Source organism: Calidris pugnax, unplaced genomic scaffold (assembly GCF_001431845.1).
Source record: "Calidris pugnax isolate Ruff unplaced genomic scaffold, ASM143184v1 scaffold42, whole genome shotgun sequence".
Classification (NCBI taxonomy): Eukaryota; Metazoa; Chordata; class Aves; order Charadriiformes; family Scolopacidae; genus Calidris; species Calidris pugnax.
This window is the reverse complement of record NW_015090920.1, coordinates 918,929-933,423: the sequence shown is the minus strand read 5'-3', so window position 1 is coordinate 933,423 and position 14,495 is coordinate 918,929. Positions and strand designations below refer to the sequence as shown.

The following is a 14,495-nucleotide window of genomic DNA, read 5'->3' as shown; positions in this document are numbered from 1 at the left end:
GGGGGGGGGGGGGGGGGGGTTTCCTTCCGTGATGCAGTCTCCTGAAACACAGCTGGACCGGGAATACGCACGTGCAATTCAATGAGACAGAATGCTTCAGCTTGACATTTTTATAAGTGAGGTTTTAGAGTCTTCAAATAAAAAAAATAATTAAATCTTTAATAAGACTTTCACAGAATCTTCTTCTAGGTTGGAAGGGACCTTTAAAGATCATCTTGTCCAACCGTCAACCTAACTGACAAAAATAGACACCCACACAACAAACAAGGAGCATCATCACTAAACCAGACCTCCCAGCACTACATCAACCCGTCTTTTGAACACCTCCAGGGATGGGGCCTCAACCACCTCCCTGGGCAGCCCATTCCAATGCCTGAGAACCCTTTCAGTGAAAAAATGTTTCCTAATATCCAGCCTGAACCTCCCCTGGCACAACTTGAGGCCATTTCCTCTTGTCCTGTCGCCTGTGACTTGAGAAAAGAGACCGACCCCCATCTCTCTACACCCTCCTTTCAGGGAGTTGTAGAGAGCAATAAGGTCTCCCCTCAGACTTTTTCCCCTCTTCCATGCTAATGGAAGTTAACTATCAGATGCATTTATCCTCATAGTTTCTATACACCAGAATCCAGCTGGTGAACAGTTCAGTTGAGAGGATGATTTCTTTCAAAGACTGTTTTAACCTGTCCACTGCAGAGGCTGCTGCAGGTGTGGACTATCTCCAGGATCTCCCCTGAGCCCGAGTGAGCACACTGGAAGGCATTACTGAAGCCCTTACACTTAACCACCCATCCACACGTGCCCAGCCACATCCCATGGGCACCAGCCACCAACTCCAGCCGCATCAGAGACACACAGCGTTGGCATCCATGTGGGGACCCACCTCCCAAAGACACAGAACCACCTCTGTTACTCCAGTAGGTAACTGGAGAAATCTCACTGATTTGTAAAGATACAGAGCTGACAGCTACTTTTAACAGCCTGAGAACGTTGCCAGTGCTTAAATGAAGCAATTGAGTGGGCTGGATGTTACCCTTTCATAGAATCATAGAATCATTGAGGTTGGAAGAGACCCTTGGGATCATCGAGTCCAACCATCTCCCCTACTCTACAAAGTCCTCCCCTACACCATGTCCCTCAATACCCCATCTAAATGTCCCTTAAACACATCCAGGGATGGTGACTGGTGAAAAATTCTTTCCTAATGTTCAATCTAAACCTCCCCTGTTGGAGCTTGAAGCCGTTCCCTCTTGTTCTGTCACTAATTACCTGTGAGAAGAGACCAGCACCAACCTCTCTACAGTGTCCTTTCAAGTAGTTGTAGAGAGTGATGAGGTCTCCCCTCAGCCTCCTCTTCCTCATACTAAACAGCCCCAGCTCCTTCAGCCGCTCTTCATGTGATTTGTCTTCTAGGCCCTTCACCAGTTTTGTTGCCCTCCTCTGCCCTCGCTCCAGCACCTCGAGATCTCTCTTGGATTGAGGTGCCCAGAACTGGACACAATATATAATTTGCTGACTGAAAACACCTTTGCAGTAGAGTAACACCAAAACATTCCAGGTATTCAGTGGCACATAAATTCCCCTGCTGCCCCACAAAGAGCAGGTGTGAGGCTGTTTCAGCCCCCAGCAGCACACACACAGCGTGGCTGGGGAAGCTGGAGCTCCCCCCTGCTATGGCACTGGAGCCCTCCAGCCTCCATGGAAGGAATACACAGAATCACAGAATCTTCTAGGTTGGAAGGGACCTTAAAGATCATCTTGTCCAACCGTCAACCCAACTGACAAAAATAGACACCCACACAACAAACAAGGAACATCATCACTAAACCATACCTCCCAGCACTACATCAACCCGTCTTTTGAACACCTCCAGGGATGGGGCCTCAACCACCTCCCTGGGCAGCCCATTCCAATGCCTGATAACCCTTTCCGTGAAAAAATTTTTCCTAATATCCAGCCTGAACCTCCCCTGGGGCAACTTGAGGCCATTTCCTCTTGTCCTGTCGCCTGAGACTTGAGAAAAGAGTCTCTCTACACCCTCCTTTCAGGGAGTTGTAGAGAGCAATAAGGTCTCCCCTCAGCCTCCTCTTCCCCAGACTGAACAACCCCAGTTCCCTCAGCCTCTCCTCATAAGACTTATTCTCCAGACCCCTCACCAGCTTTGTCACCCTTCTCTGGACCCGCTCCAGCCCCTCAATGTCCCTCTTGTGGTAGGGGGCCCAAAACTGGACACAGTACTCAAGGTGAGGCCTCACCAGTGCCAAGTACAGGGGGACAATCACCTCTCGGGCCCTACTCGCCACGCTGTTCCTGATACAGGCCAGGATGCTGGTGGCCTTCTTGGCCACCTGGGCACACTGCTGGCTCCTGTTCAGCCCACTGTCCACCAACACCCCCAGGGCCTTTTCTGCCCGGCAGCTCCAGCCACTCTGCCCCCAGCCTGGAGCGCTGCAGGGGGTTGGTGGGACCCAAGGGCAGGACCCGGCACTTGGCCTTGTTGAACCTCATCCCATTGGTCTTGGCCCATCGATCCAGCCTGTCGAGATCTCTCTGCAGAGCCTCTCTACCCTCCAGCAGATCAACACTGCCACCCAGCTTGGTGTCATCTGTGAACTTACTTACACCACCTCTCCATGCCCAAGCTGTGCCTGGCCAAGGGACACCAGCAACGAGCAGCTCCGACATCAGGCAGAATCAAAAAAAAGACCTTTAGAGACCTTTAAAGGAAGCCATGTGTTGCTCCACAGTTCCAGTAGAAGCGTTCTCCCCATGAAACCTCCACCTCAGCCCACTGGCAGGTTAAAGCCATTTGTCCCAGTATGCTGCACCCAGCCCTTACTAACTGCTCTGGAGGTGCCACACAACAGTCAAGGCTTAAAATGAAACTGAGAAGAAGAAAAAAAACCAAAACACTCTTTTTGGAAAGATATTACTTAAAAACTTGATTCACAGTCCAGTTTAGAAATTTAACTTGAAGCCATTTTACCTTTTCAAGGATGCAGTTCTCTTGGCGCATACACAGATGATAGATGAGCAGATATTTTACCAGTAATCCTTTTGGTAAATTTCCACACATTTTAATTTCTGATAAATACCCCCCATTTCACCTGCTCGGTTTGAGATTTGTGCTCTGCTGAAATTAATCTTACCCTGCCATAATTATTGTATTACTGTAACTCGACTGCTATTGCTTTTACTCTCTGAAGCAAGGGCAAAGTCTGGCTCAGAACACGATCAACATCCAACAGCCAGCGCTGAACAGCAGCAATTATTTCCCAGTAACAGTCAATAAGTGTGCTTAGATGACTAACATGAATACGTGTAAAATACTAGCTACCTGTTAACGTGAAATCATAGAATCATTGAGGTTGGAAGAGACCCTTGGGATCATCGAGTCCAACCATCTCCCCTGCTCTACAAAGTCCTCCCCTACACCATGTCCCTCAGCACTGCATCTAAACGGCCCTTAAACACAGCCAGGGATGGTGACTCCACACCCTCCCTGGGCAGCCTGTTCCAATGCCCGACCACTCTTTGGGTGAAAAATTCCTTCCTAATGTTCAATCTAAACCTGCCCTGTTGGAGCTTGAAGCCGTTCCCTCTCGTTCTATTGTTTATTACCTGTGAGAAGAGACCAGCACCAACCTCTCTACAGTGTCCTTTCACGAAGTTGTAGAGAGTGATGAGGTCTCCCCTCAGCCTCCTCTTCCTCATACTAAACAGCCCCAGCTCCTTCAGCCGCTCTTCATATGATTTGTCTTCTAGGCCCTTCACTAGTTTTGTTTTTTCAAAAAAAAAAAAACCAACAAAAAAAGCAAAAATCCCAAACTGATAGCTGGTCAACACAAATAGCCCTGCTTCCCTCAGGCTCAACTTGCAATATCCTCCTCAGATAAATCCCCCCCATGCTTTTTGGGTGAACTGTTTGTCTATTAAGAATGAGGTTTAGCAAACAAGCCCCTTCAGGGCTTAGGAAACACGGCAAACCTCGGATGTGGTTGGGTATAGGCGAGGAGCAGCCCTTGGCCCCCAGATGCAGGCAGTGCACTCCTGCCCTCCCTTGTGAGCCCTGCTGAGGTTTTTGCCACTGGAGCTGATAACCCCAGTGAGCTGTGAGAGCCTTCTAGGCATCAGCTGGAGACTCCCTGGCCATTGCAGTAGAGACTGAAGAAGCCAGAGGAATAATCAAGATGACAGACTGCCCCTTTGATGCTTCAGAAAGAGCACGTTCTCTGGAGCCCTCTGCCATTGCCTGCGCTGATCTCCAGCAGTTTAATATCATTCCCCTACCTGTGCAAGCCAAGCGTGCTCTCTGCAAGTCACTTCAAACGAGACTCCAAAAATGTTTCCTGGGGCAACAAGCTCTTCCATAAGAAAATAACTATATTTATAAGCACACACCACCAACCTTCTTCCCCCTTGAGAATTAAAGAGATTTATTTGCAAGCATCTTTATTTAAAGGGTCACTTTGTGTCTTCCTAAGCGTTCTCCATTAAACAAAAGGAACGAGCAAGTTTCTACAGCCAGACTTTGTTTTCAGCTGTCAAACCACATTCTATTAACACAGAAAAAGGCACATTCATACCTCACATTTACTGCTGGACTGAATACCCACATAGTCAGCTACCACAGAGGAGCTGACATACTATAAATCCACTCCCGAGTTGAGCTCATGGCAGCTTGCCCACCCTATGTAATATCTATTTGCCATAAGATGAAAAATCAGGAACCACGATGGGTCTGGACATCTGGTTGAGAGTCATCTGCAGGGCCAAACTCCTGCTTAATGCACTTGGATTAAAGAAGTACACCAGCAGGCACAGCATTGGTTTTAAGCCCGCACGCAGGCAGGAGCCACAGGCTGGAAGCAGATGCACTTGTCCAGAAGTTTTGTCCATACATCCAGGGCAATGGTTTCAACTAAATCAGGACAAGCTGCCAAGGGACAGTAGTAACCCTGAAGATATAGATGAAGCCCCAGGTTCTGCCACATTTTACACCTCACAGCCTCATAACTCTCACAGAATCACATGGGATTGGAAAGGACCTCTGGAGTCCAACCCCCTGCCAGAGCAGGGCCACCCAGAGCAGGTCCCACAGGAACATGTCCAGGTGGGTTTGAATGTCTCCAGAGAAGGAGACTCCACCACCTCCCTGGGCAGCCTCTGCCAGGGCTCTGCCACCCTCACAGCAAAGAAGTTCCTCCTCATCTTTAGGTGGAGCTTCTTACATTCAAGTTTGTGCCCATTTCCCCTTGTCCTGTCCCTGGGCACCACTGAAAAAAGACCAGCCCCATCCTCCTGACACCCTCCCTTGAAGTATTTCTAAGCCTTGATCAGATTCCCCCTCAGCCTTCTCTTCTCCAGACTCAAAAGACCCAAGTCTCTCAGCCTCTCCTTGTAAGTGTAACCAGAGAGGGAGCCAGGTTCCAAGGAACATTTTGCTCAACTCTATCAACTATGCCTTTTCAAGTGCTAAGATTTCAAATGTCACAATTCTAGAAAAGCTAATTGAGTTTCTCTAATGACCTGCAAAGCCCCTACAACAGCGAGGATGTAAGGAGACCTGAAGAGAGCTCTTTGTCATCTAATCTTTTACCAATTCACTTTTCAGCACCAAGTTGAACTGCTGTGCTGCCTTGCATCTGAAATACCCAATTCACAGACAATTCAGAGACGAGTTTACACAAGACCCATGGGAGGCAGGGAGGAATTCACAGCTTCCTTTTCCACTCACCAAAAGGTTAAGAAGCTTGTTCAAGATGATGGGGTAAACACATGACTTCATTTGCTAAGCCAGGGACTCAATGGGTGAGTTACTTCTCCTGTCATTCACGATAGGGAGACCATGAATCATAGAATGGCTTAGGTTGGAAGGGACCTTAAAGGTCATTTAGTTCATACCCCCTGCCATGGGCAGGCACATCTCCCTCTAGATGCTCAAAGCCTCATCCAGCCTAGTCTTGAATACTTCCAGGGATGGGGCCTTGCCACCCTCAAAGTGAAAAATTTCTTCCTGATATCTCATCTAAATCTACCCTCTTCTAGTTTGAAGAGGGTCCCTTCTCTACACGCCCTTGTAAAAACTCCCTCTCCAGCTTTCTTCTAAGCCCCCTTTAAGTACTGGAAGGCTGCTACAAGGTCTCCCCGGAGCCTTCTCTTCTCCAGGCTGAACAACCCCAGCTCTCTCAGCCTGTCTTCACAGCAGAGGTTCTCCAGCCCTCTGGTCATCTTTGTGGCCCTCCCGTGGACCCATTCCAGTAAGTCCACAGCCAATCACATCCAATCTCTCACCTAGCTTCATATATCCCTCTGATACTTTAGTAGAGGGAAAAGCAATGTCTGTGAAGTGCTAATGTAGCCATCTTCCTTGCAGTATCAGGTACTTCTAGCCAACTGACCATTGCCTTCTTGCTTTTCATTTCTACTTCCTCCTCTCCTTATAGGAAAAAAGGAATGCCAGGTGTTAACAATTCAATCTATTTTGCAACTGGAAGCAAAAGTTTAATAAAAAGAGACCACAACAAAACAAATTTCACAGAATTGGCGGAGTTGGAAGGGACCCCTAGAGATCATCTAGTCCAACTCCCCTGCTAAAGCAGGACAATTTACTCAAACTGCAATTAAATAGAATTACAAATGGCTGCAAGTCCATTTGTAACAGCTTCCATTAAGGAACCTGTAGAATTCCTAGTGACAAACGGCAGAGGTCAATTGTCAAGTCGCTGTATTTCAGTCACTGATGGCACAGGTCATCTCACACAAGCAAGAGCACGTCCCAGCTAAGTCATTCTCCTCAGTTTCCAGTATCTGTCACTTGGCAGCAAGTAACTGAAGCCAAGTAACAGGAACTGATCCACTCTTAAATGTTCCTATTTAGTCAAGAGCAGAGGCTTTTTTTAAAAGCTATGACAACCATATCATTAATAATCAAGGTACAAAAATAAAAAGTAACTTAAGAAAACTGATATGCTTCGAACAGACATTATTAAACATGTTGTACACAGATATGACGTAGCAACAAAAAAGGAGAAAGAAGAAAGCAAAAATCAGTGCAGGGATCATCTGCAGCTTTAAAACAAACCATCTTGAGAGTTGTTCCCCTTTGCTTGCCTTGAAATACTAGTTGGGGAACTTACTATTCAGCTAATAACATGCTTAATAGTTTGTCATTTTTCATGTGCAGCAAATCACATTTATTAGCATACTTAATTTCTCATTTCATTCAGACTGTAAAATAAATATTTTTCCATCATAACCTGCATTGAGCTCTACTTCTCCTTCACTTTCATAAGGTCTTATTTCTGTCTCACTGCCAACTAGAACAAAGTCGCTTGCATTTAGTTCTGCCATATACCAGATGAAAATCAGACCTTTAGGGTCATAACCCAAGTGTTTTCAACACATTTTCAGATGCCAGCAGATTCTCTGGGGTTTCAAATATCTCAAGGTCCATGCCAGAGATCAGGAACAAGATCTTGAAGCATCCACCTTACGATAGCATCTCGTCTATCAATGTCTATTAACAAGCTTAACTAAGTTTGAATCAGACAATATATACCTTTTTGTTCTTTTTCAAATGCTGGAAGGTTTTTTTTTTCCAGAGATTTTATTAAAAAAACCTAAAGATAATAGGCAGAAACTACTCTTTCATAAAGGAGTAAGGCAATATACACTTTGAATAAAGAACAAGAGGCATATAGATTCAATCCAGTCTTCCTGAAAGCACGTAGAATTTATTTTTATAGAATGAAAATAATGGGAAAATTCTCTTTAATTTAATGAATTTTAATAGCTCACTTTCTCTGAGGCAAATCTTAAGTTTCTAGACAGTAGCTAGAGGGAAAAGGGCATAAAATGGTAAATGCATCCACAGATGAAAGCATGGGCTAAGAGCAACATTATATTTTTTAATACAAGGAATAAATGCAAAGGCTGAAAATAACTGTGTGTCAGTCAGTGAAGGAAATGGATAACAGTTGCAGCAACAAAATTGTTTTTAAGATGTTTCATCAGCATAACTCACTTTACCTGTACTGTTTTTAATTGCTGGGTCTGCAAAACAGAAGGCTGGGCCGCAGTGTTTATCAGCTGATTTCCTTGCGTCAAAGCTGAGACACCCACAACAGGTTTCACTTCTGACCGACCTCCAATGACAACTTTGATCTGCTGGCCTTGTACCTTGGAGTCTCGACCTGGGGCCTGGGATGTCGCCTTCTGCGCTTGCGGGAGTTGGCTGTGGGGCAATGCTAAAACAATAGGCTGGCCAGTCTTGCCCAAAGTTGTCACAATTAGCTTTTGCCCATCCGGTTTAATACTCTGATTCCCTATTTTAATATCGGCGGTCTTGTTCAGAATAATTTGATTGGCTGATATAGTGACAGGGGTCTGAGCACCGAGTTTATGGAGACCGCTTGGAAACGTAGGCTTTACTACTGCATTCACATCAGTTTTTGGAGTTGTGGTGTTCACCGTCACGTCCCCCGAGTGATTGCTGGGTGCAGTGACTGGTTCTGTGGTGACTACGGCCGTAGTAGTAGCTGAGGAGTCACTGGTGGAGCTTATGTTTACTATTTCTTCCAGTTCTGTTTCCATCGGAATAGAATCTGCCATGGGGGACGACACGATAACTGCCTCTATGCTGTCGTCTTCCACCAGAGTTATACCAGTGTCCATTATCTCCTCAGGGAGCAGGCTGTTGACTTCTGCTGAAACCACCTCCATTGTAGCAGTTGTGGCAGTGCTGACTGGAACAGGTACTGCAACAACATTTTAAAACGTTATTAGCTTTCAGAAAACATACATTATCAAAGCTTTCTGATTATAGAACCGTCTAGGTTGGAAGAGACCCTTGGGATCATCGAGTCCAACCATCTACCCTACTCTACAAAGTTCTCCCCTACACCATATCCCTCAGTACCACATCTAAACGACTCTTAAACTCATCCAAGGATGGCAACTCAATCACCTCCCTGGGCAGCCTGTTCCAGTGTCTGACCACTCTTTCTGTGAAGAATTTCTTCCTAATGTCCAGTCTAAACCTACCCTGTTGCAGCTTGAATCCATTCCCTCTTGTTCTATCACTAATTACCTGTGAGAAGAGACCAGCACCAACCTCTCTACAGTGTCCTTTCAAGTAGTTGTAGAGAGTGATGAGGTCTCCCCTCAGCCTCCTCTTCCTCAAACTAAACGGTCCAGCTCCTTCAATCGCTCCTCGTACGATTTGTTTTCCATTAACATTACCAAAGAAGAAAATATAGTTGCAGAAGTTTTTTTTTTCAGACTGAAGGTATTGCACGTGCACAGGAGGGATAAGAAAAAATAGTTACCAAAAGATAACACATTAAGCTGAATTTACTCTCAGTAAGAATTTATATCAAACCTCTTTGGCATCATGCACTGAAATCAAATTAAGGCACTGACTTGCTATGGATTACCAGTTCGCACAGCACACAAAGAAATTGTGTTCCCCCCCCAAGATACGAGCACCTTGTTCACAGACATGTAAGATTACTGAAATATAAAGCAAGAGTTAAACCGCTTTAAAAACCCAACATACGATAATGGCTTTTCTCATACATGTCAACATTGATTAGCCCCTTATCTTGCCTCAAGAGACTTGCTATCCAGAGCAGATGCAACAGGTTCATTTTTGCCAAATTCTCATTTTGGAAATCTCAGGAAAAAATGAACATTTGTCTAGTGATGGGCTTTAACAATCCCACAAGCTCAATCAACAGCCTCCCTACCCCAGGACCAAGCCAAAGTCCTGCCCTTCCAAGATGAATGATAACTCCTCTATGCTGGTGAAAAGTGCAGCTCAATTTTTTCCTCAATACACACAAACCAAATACCCTCGTTTGAAAAAAACACAACAACTTAAGTTTACTAGTAAGAGTGACCAATTTATATTAAAAAAGCCTACAGATTCAAAGCCAGAGTCACTTCCCACTTTAAGAGAAACCTTAAAGACGTTGCTGGAAATGGTCCCATTCCCACTTAAAACTGTATCACTGTCAGAGGCTGGAAACAGGTGGGTTTCAAAAGGCATTTTCCCCACTTGCTGACCCCATTGGATTGCTTGGGCACTGGAGGGGCCAGGACTCTGCGTGGGGACGTGTATACACCTCGAGTACTCATTATAAACTCAAGGGGACGGGGTCCTTGCAAATTCCATTTCCTATGTGCTAGGAAAAGCAGAGCTGGGTGGGCTCTGAGCAACCTGGTCCTTTGGTAGGTGTCCCTGCCCACCACAGGGGGTTGGAACAAGATGATGAACCATTATATGACCTGTACTAAGTGACATTCGTAATTAAGGAACTGTGCCACTGAAAACAGTGACCAAATGCTGAGGTGACACTGATTCCTCTGGAGTCATCATGGTTCCACCTTGCACAGCAGCTAACTACAGGACAGCTGTATTTCATGCATGAAGGAGGAGGATGGGGAAAAAGCCCTGCTATCATCTACCTAGTTTCCATTCCTAGCTCAGGAGGCTGGAGCAGTCCATGGCCTCCCTGATGGTGAAGGGTGCCATCCTGATTGCCCTCACCTCCAGAGCACAAGCCATGTCAAACCACCACGATACACAAGAAGTCTGAGCCATGAAAGAATCTGTTCAGATGACCGACAGTCAAACTCACACCCAGCTCACTTATTGGCAGGTATTTAAAGATCCAATGTTATCTGATGTCACTGCCAGAAATACCCACTTCGGAAAGCATTTCTCCCAAAGTAATGCTAGTACAGCTTGCAGTGATGCCAGCCCTGGTAACCAGCACCAAACAAAACAGCTTACTCTTAAGGACACATTAGTAACAGAATTGCATTAATGTCTTAACGTGAAATTGGTTACCTGCATACAAGATTACACAAGAATAGGAATAGCAAAAGCAGACTGTTTCAGCAAATAATGCGGCCACTAGCTCTCCTCCTGAGCTGGATTGCTTGATCATCTCCTCATCAACCTGCATGGGCTTGGGTCTTAGATCTTACAACGTGGAACTATTTCAGACACACACCACCCCCAGCCCTCCTGTTCTACACCGACAAGCACAAGGGGCTTGGATCCAAAAGTCAGACTCCTAGGGTCAACTGCAACCCAAATAATAGTTGCCTCCAAGTTTGAAAATCATCTAAATCAGACAGTGGAAAATTTACCAGATTCAGTAATGACAAATAATTTTAAATTACTTGCTTTTGGTTTGCATTTGTACATGCTATTCCCTAAAACAAAGGTCATTCTTAGTATTTTAACAGTATGACCATAAAGTATTTACAGATATTTGATTATTTATACAGTTCAACAGTTATTTATATTCTTCATTCTTACCATTTGCTTATGCTACCTTTAGTTGATCCTACCCAAAGCTCTAGAATCGATGCACGCAACACGAGCGCATCTTCTTCCTTCACCACAACCACCGTTACAAATATACTTTAAGACTCAGCTATTCTATGACCTGTAGCTGTTTTCTTCACATCAGAATTAATTCTCACGTACAAGGGATCACAGCATGCTACCACAGAAATCAGATTAACACACCAAGTACTAAAAGCAACTTTTACAATCAAACTAACAAAGTCCTTAGGTATAGCACATAACTAAAAATCCCCATGAGTCACAGAGAATGTTTCGGCAAAACAGAAGCTAGAGAGAAAGAGGGGAAAAAAACCACAACTAAGTTTTGGATGAAAGCAGCGTGTCACACAAAGGGTAAATGGTTGAATGATATTACACATGCACGCGAGTGCATTGCTTGCTAGAAAACCAGCATTTTAAAACACGCAGATATCTAACTCTGGATTGGCCACCACCTTTTCACCACAAGAAGAAAACACTCCATTGCCAAATGTAACTATGGATTACAAAACAAGATTAGTATGGAAGAACATTCTAACCATTGTGAGGTACTGAGTAGCATTACTGAAAAAAAAATAAAAATAAAATGCCAAGCAGTCACCCAAAATCATTAGTATCTAGAAAACTAAACCACTTAAAGGTCAAATTACTTTTCCATGCATGGCTCAGAACGGGTTCCTAGCTCTCATGTTAAATGTCCCTTGAGAAGAGGGCAAAACTATACCATTTGACTAATATTAGTCTGCATTTCAAATTTGCATATATATCTCAATCATCAGTCAACACTTTCAGCGTTTGCTATTCGTGACTCACAGCAAGCCAAAAACTTAGACTTTCACGTTGTTCTGAAGATGGACAAGGATCAGAAAGCTGATGATAAATCTGCTTCTTGAGAACTATTTAGTGCCCTTTAAAGGGTCTAATCCTCACCGGCGCAAAGGAAATCACAGAGTGCAGTGAAGAGCAAAGGCATTAATGTGACGCAAACGCTGCCCGCAGATCTAACAGTGCAGAACTAAAAGAACATCGATAGGAGTATATTTTTCAAATAACTGACACATACAGGCTAAGAAGCCAGAAACGTAGCAATGTAGCAATTAGGATAGCCATTTATGCTCTGATTGCCAACAAATTCACATTGTCGACCACAGAAAGATATTCCATACGCATCTGTACATCCTCTTTTTCTCTTAAAAAGGAGTGTTGAAGGGAATCATTGCACAGTCAGCCTTAAACACTGCTTGTTTAGCACACACCTCATTTAAAGCACCTTTCCAGGAAAGAACTGGCAATGGCATTCATTGCAGCAGAACACTTCAAAGCAGCTGGGTTTGCTTTCTGTAACTGGAAACAAATGTGCTACTTTCAAGCAGTTTCATACAAACTAAAAATAAAATAGAAACCAAAAATCAGAACATTTCCTTTCACCCTTCCCTCCCTTTGCAGGCCATTTTCAGTTATTTTCATCACATACAGTAGCACAAAAGCTGGAAAACAAAACTGCACAGGTGTTCTTCTGATTCTTAAACCCATTCTGAAGGTATTCACTGCCATGAACAAACTAATAGGTTTGAGGATTCCAGGGCCTTGACACTTAATGAAGCCTTTCTAACCTTATGTTCCATGCAAATTTTGTGGTGATACCAAAAGAAATAACCCCTAAAATAACTTCAAATTATTTTATTTCCTGGTGTGTTTAGGAGGCCAAAATTAAAGCATTAAGAATCTGAAGTTAAAATGGATATATATGTAGTAAACTTAACTTGACTGAAAAAAAATCACAAAACAACAAATGTGAAGAGTACCTGTCACTAGGCCCAGGAAACACAGATCTTTTAAATATAGCTTGAAATAAAGGTCTTGCTTTGTTTCCAGAAGCCTCTTGAATGTCTTCAACACTCTTACAAACAAGCAGCATGAAAGCTGCCACCACAGGCTTGATAGCGAGTTCCCCGTAGACTTTTACCAGGCGTTATCATATTGGGCACCTTTTAAGATGAGGCTCCCTGCCAGCAGCTTCGGTGAGAGCGCATTTTAGCAGTGTATTTATGAGCAAAGGTTAATTGCCAGAGAACTGTAACCTACCAGTTTTATTGAGACTTTGCAAATCAGGAAGCACAATGATTATGCAGTGCATTAATCCTGGGGTTCCCCAGGGGTCAGGACTGGGTCCTCTTCAATATATTCATCAGTGACCTGGATGAAGGGATGGAATGTACCTTCAGCAAGTTTGCTGATAACACAAAACTGGGAGGGGTGGTTGACACACCAGGAGGCTGTGCCACCATACAGTGAGACCTGGAGAGGCTGGAGAGTTGGGCAGAGAGGAACCTGATGAACTTCAACAAGGGCAAGTGTAGGGTGCTGCACCTGGGGAGGAAGAACCCCCTACACCAGGACAGGTTGGGGGGGACCTGCTGGAGAGCAGCTCTGAGGAGAAAGACCTGCGAGTCCTGGGGGACAACAGGATGCCCAGGAGCCAGCAATGGGCCCTGGTGGCCAAGAAGGCCAAGGGCATCCTGGGGGGCATCAGGAAGAGTGTGAGCAGCAGGTGGAGGGAGGTCATCCTGCCCCTCTGCTCTGCCCTGGGGAGGCCCCATCTGGAGCACTGGGACCAGTTCTGGGCTCCCCAGTTCCAGAAGGACAGGGAACTGCTGGAGAGGGGACAGCAGAGGGCTACAAAGAGGATGAGGGGCCTGGAGCATCTCCCTTAGGAGGAGAGGCTGAGGGACTTGGGTCTTTGGAGTCTGGAGAAGAGAAGGCTGAGGGGGGATCTGATCAAGGCTCATAAATACTTCAAGGGAGGGTGTCAGGAGGATGGGGCTGGTCTTTTTTCAGTGGTGCCCAGGGACAGGACAAGAGGAAATGGGCACAAACTTGACCATAAGAAGTTCCACCTAAAGACGAGGAGGAACTTCTTTGCTGTGAGGGTGGCAGAGCCCTGGCAGAGGCTGCCCAGGGAGGTGGTGGAGTCTCCTTCTCTGGAGACATTCAAACCCACCTGGACACGTTCCTGTGGGACCTGCTCTGGGTGGCCCTGCTCTGGCAGGGGGTTGGACTGGATGATCTCCAGAGGTCCCTTCCAACCCCATGTCATTCTGTGATTACATATGTACTTCAGCAGTGCTGCCCAGTA

The 14,495-nt window shown here is 45.2% G+C and overlaps 1 protein-coding gene across 1 annotated transcript in view; it reads right to left on the bottom strand.

Moving 5' to 3' along the window:
- Positions 1-13,241, bottom strand: part of LIN54 (lin-54 DREAM MuvB core complex component) — a 34,334-nt gene extending 21,093 nt beyond the window's left edge. Inside the window, exons 1-2 of the mRNA XM_014950045.1 lie at positions 13,165-13,241; positions 8,029-8,756 (exon numbers count right to left, since the gene is read on the bottom strand). Of these exons, the coding sequence (XP_014805531.1) occupies positions 8,029-8,721 (693 nt within the window). The 5' untranslated portion in view covers positions 8,722-8,756; positions 13,165-13,241. The remainder of the gene's footprint in view (positions 1-8,028; positions 8,757-13,164) is intronic.
- Between the last annotated feature and the right edge of the window lie 1,254 nt (positions 13,242-14,495).